This window comes from Octopus bimaculoides, chromosome 4 (assembly GCF_046866305.1).
Source record: "Octopus bimaculoides isolate indiv1 chromosome 4, ASM4686630v1, whole genome shotgun sequence".
Taxonomy (NCBI): domain Eukaryota; kingdom Metazoa; phylum Mollusca; class Cephalopoda; order Octopoda; family Octopodidae; genus Octopus; species Octopus bimaculoides.
Genome location: NC_142931.1, coordinates 98,029,849 through 98,033,369, shown reverse-complemented (window position 1 = coordinate 98,033,369; position 3,521 = coordinate 98,029,849). Strand labels below are relative to the sequence as shown.

Below are 3,521 nucleotides of genomic sequence, written 5' to 3'. Positions count from 1 at the left end.
CAAAACTCCCCGACCAATGTCTGGCTTGTAAATCTTCTGAAAAAACTATCCACCTATGAGCGACACATGTCTCTGGTTTCTTGGACTGTTAATTTTAATTTTTAGTCAGACCGCACCATTGTAGCATTTGGAAACCTCTCAAGCCCACAAGTTTCGGTTTTGTCCCTAACCTTCATCTGCCTGTAGATCAATGACTTACTCGCTGTCTCTTAAAATGCCCAGTGTAAAGTAAATAATGCTCCCCTTCATTCCTTCTTAACCTTTCGCATCCAAGCATTATCCATATATAACTTAGACATCACACGTTAAATCTGAACTGATTTCATGAACAATGGTTAAAAAAAACACCTAATGTTCTGGAAAACGTAGAGAAATTAATTTAACAATGGCTTAAATACGAACTTCCAATAACCATTTCTTACTGGCTCTGCACACCGAAATAAGTTAACAATCCCCACGTATTGGTTTCGATTTCGAATTTTGGCACATGACCAGCAAGGTCGGGGAGGAGGTTAGCCGATTACATCGACTCCAAAGCTCAACTAGTACTTATTTTATCGACACCGAAATTGTAAAAGGTAAAGTCAGCCTCGGTAGAATTTGAACTCAGAATGCAAAGACGGACAAAATGTTGCAAAACCTTTTGCCCAGAGTGCTAACGATTCTGCTAGCTCACCGCCTTAACAGTTTCCATGTATTGTGTTACCAGCTCAGTTTAAAATAGTCTATACTGACACAGCAAATTACTACATAACAAAACAACCATTGTAATCGGGCGAAAACAAAAGCGATATTACAAGAAGCAAAAGCTACATTAAAAGAAAAGTATTAAACAAATATGAATTGAAATAAAAAATATAAATATTCAGATTAAAAGTATTAAAAATATTGGAATTTACTTCAATTACAGAGAATAAACAACGAGTAAGAATATGGTAGTAAATGCCTTTGCACACACACACACACACACACGCACACACACGCACACACACACACACACACGCGCGCACGCACACACACACACACAAACGCACGCACGCACACACATCACACACATGCATACGCACAAACTCAAATACAGATGCCCACTCATATACATATTTAGTTAGATATGCACAAATATAACAACAGAAACAATTAGAAATGCCTGTGTGTGTCATACAATCACACATGCGCGCGCGCGCACACACTCACACACAAAAATATAAATAAAAATAAGCAATAAAGACACCTTCAAACAACATCCCTAAACAACTGCGTAGATAGAGATACAAATGGTTATTCATAGACACGCACGTCTGCACATATTCACATATTCAATATTGGCTTCAAATTTTGGCATAAAGCCAGCAAGTTCGGGAGAGAAGATAAGTCGGTTATATCGATCCAGTAGTCAACTGGTACTTATTTTATCGTCTCTGCAAGGCAAAATCGACAGAATTTGAACCCAGAACTTAAAGACAGACGAAATATCGCTAAACATTTCACCGGCGTGCTACTGATTCAGTCAGCTCGCCACCTTTCTAGATAAGAAATATTGACTGATCTGACCACGTGGCCACGTGACCGACCAGGTTATCAGATGTTACACATCGCTGGTCACAATGCATTGTTTTAGCCTTTAAATCACACCACACCACCGGCTAGGCGAGCAGGCTGACATTCCTCCCTGGTTGAAAGGGGACTGGAGCAACGTGATATGAAGTGTTTTGCTTAAGAAAACAACGCGCCGCCCAGCCAGAGAATCAAACCCACGATCTAGCGATCGTGTGCAACAACCTAATCACTAGGCCACGCACCTTCAATTACTGACATATATATACCTATGTAAATACATTCGAACATACATACATTCATTCAGGCACATACATACACTCACATGCATATCCATGCATACATGCACATACGTCGTACACATACACACACACATATATACATATGTGTATATGCATATATATATTATATATATTACATATGTGTATATACATTTATATTATATATACATACATACATACATACATATATATATATATATATATATATATATATATATATATATATATATATATATATATATATATATATATCCTCCCCTTGTGTGATTGAAAGAAATGGCCTCGGAGTGATGAATGAAAACGGGGAACTCCTAGCTGATTTCTATGCAGTCAACGAACTTACTATTGGAGGCACCCTCTTCCCACACAGACGTTGCCATAAAGCCACCTGGGTATCACCAGATCAGCAGACGGAAAACCAGATCGACCATATCACAGTCCGGCAACATTGGAGGAGTTCACTTCAAGATGTGAGAGCCGAGCGAGGAGCAGATATTGGATCGGACCACCACTTCGTGATAGCGAAACTCAAGGCGAAGCTTTCAACACGGAGAAGACAGGCAAACCCACTGGTGAAATTTGATGTTCAGAAACTGAAAAAAGAAGAGTCAAAACAGGCTTTCCAGTTGGCTCCCCACAATCTATTTGAAGCCCTACAGACAGAGGAGACAGAGGCAACTGTGGAACAATTCTGGACAAATTTGAAGGGGGATACAGTTGGAGTGTGCAAAGAGGTTCTGGGAAGATGACCACTGAACAGGAAACCTTGGATAAGTGACGAGACTTGGCAGAAGGTGGAGGAGAGGAAGATGCTGAAGTAGGAATTGAACCAAGCCAGAATCCATCAGCAGAAGCAGGCCATCGCCAGTAAGTATAGTGAGGTGGTGAGAGAAGTCAAGAAGAAACTAAGGAGAGACAGAAGAACATACTTCAATGAAGTGGCCGACGAAGCGGAAACAGCAGCGGCGAAAGGAGACTTGATGGCACTATATGCAACAATAAGGTTACTGAGTGGAAGGAGAGGCAACCCCGTCAGACCAGTAAAGGACAAGGCCGGACGGTTGCTAACTTCCATTGAGGACCAACTGGCGAGATGGAAGGAACAATTCCAACAAACACTTAATCGTCCTCCACCTCAAGATCCGCCAGAATTGGGGCCAGGGATCCCGCTCAATATCTACATTGGAGAAATCACCAAGCCAGAAATCCGCAAAACCGTGAAGAGCTTAAAGAACGGAAAGGCGGCAGGAATGGACGGCATACCAGCAGAGGCACTGAAGGCAGGAGAAGAGATGATCGATCTTATGCATCATGTGCTGAACCTGGAATGGACGACAGAAAAGATCCCAACCGACTGGAAGAAGGGTCTTTTGGTGAAGCTGCCAAAGAGTGGGGATTTATCACAATGCGAAAAGTGGAGAGGAATTACCTTGCTTTCCATTCCAAGCAAAGTCCTTACAAGAATCATCCTGGAGCGATTGAAAGATATCATTGACAAGCAACATAGAGATGAGCAGGCAAGTTTCAGAAAGGAGAGATCATGTACGGACCAAATTGCGACGCTCAGAGTCATCATGGAGCAGACAATGGAATGACAAACGTCACTCTATGTGTGCTTCGTCGACTTTGAAAAAGCATTTGACAGCGTAGACAGGCAGACAATCTGGGACATCTTACTATACTATG

General features: G+C 41.6%; 1 protein-coding gene across 1 annotated transcript; it reads left to right on the top strand.

Annotated features, from left to right (window-relative positions):
• The first annotated feature begins 2,125 nt into the window (after positions 1-2,125).
• Positions 2,126-2,584, top strand: LOC149136159 (protein CFDP2-like). Its single transcript, XM_089350101.1, has one exon. The coding sequence runs from the start codon at positions 2,126-2,128 to the stop codon at positions 2,582-2,584; it is 459 nt and encodes a 152-aa protein (XP_089206227.1).
• The last annotated feature ends 937 nt before the right edge of the window (positions 2,585-3,521 follow it).

Bases quoted from the DNA above. Each gene is read 5' to 3' on its own strand.
- LOC149136159 (XM_089350101.1), top strand. From the start codon at position 2,126: ATGAATGAAAACGGGGAACTCCTAGCTGATTTCTATGCAGTCAACGAA.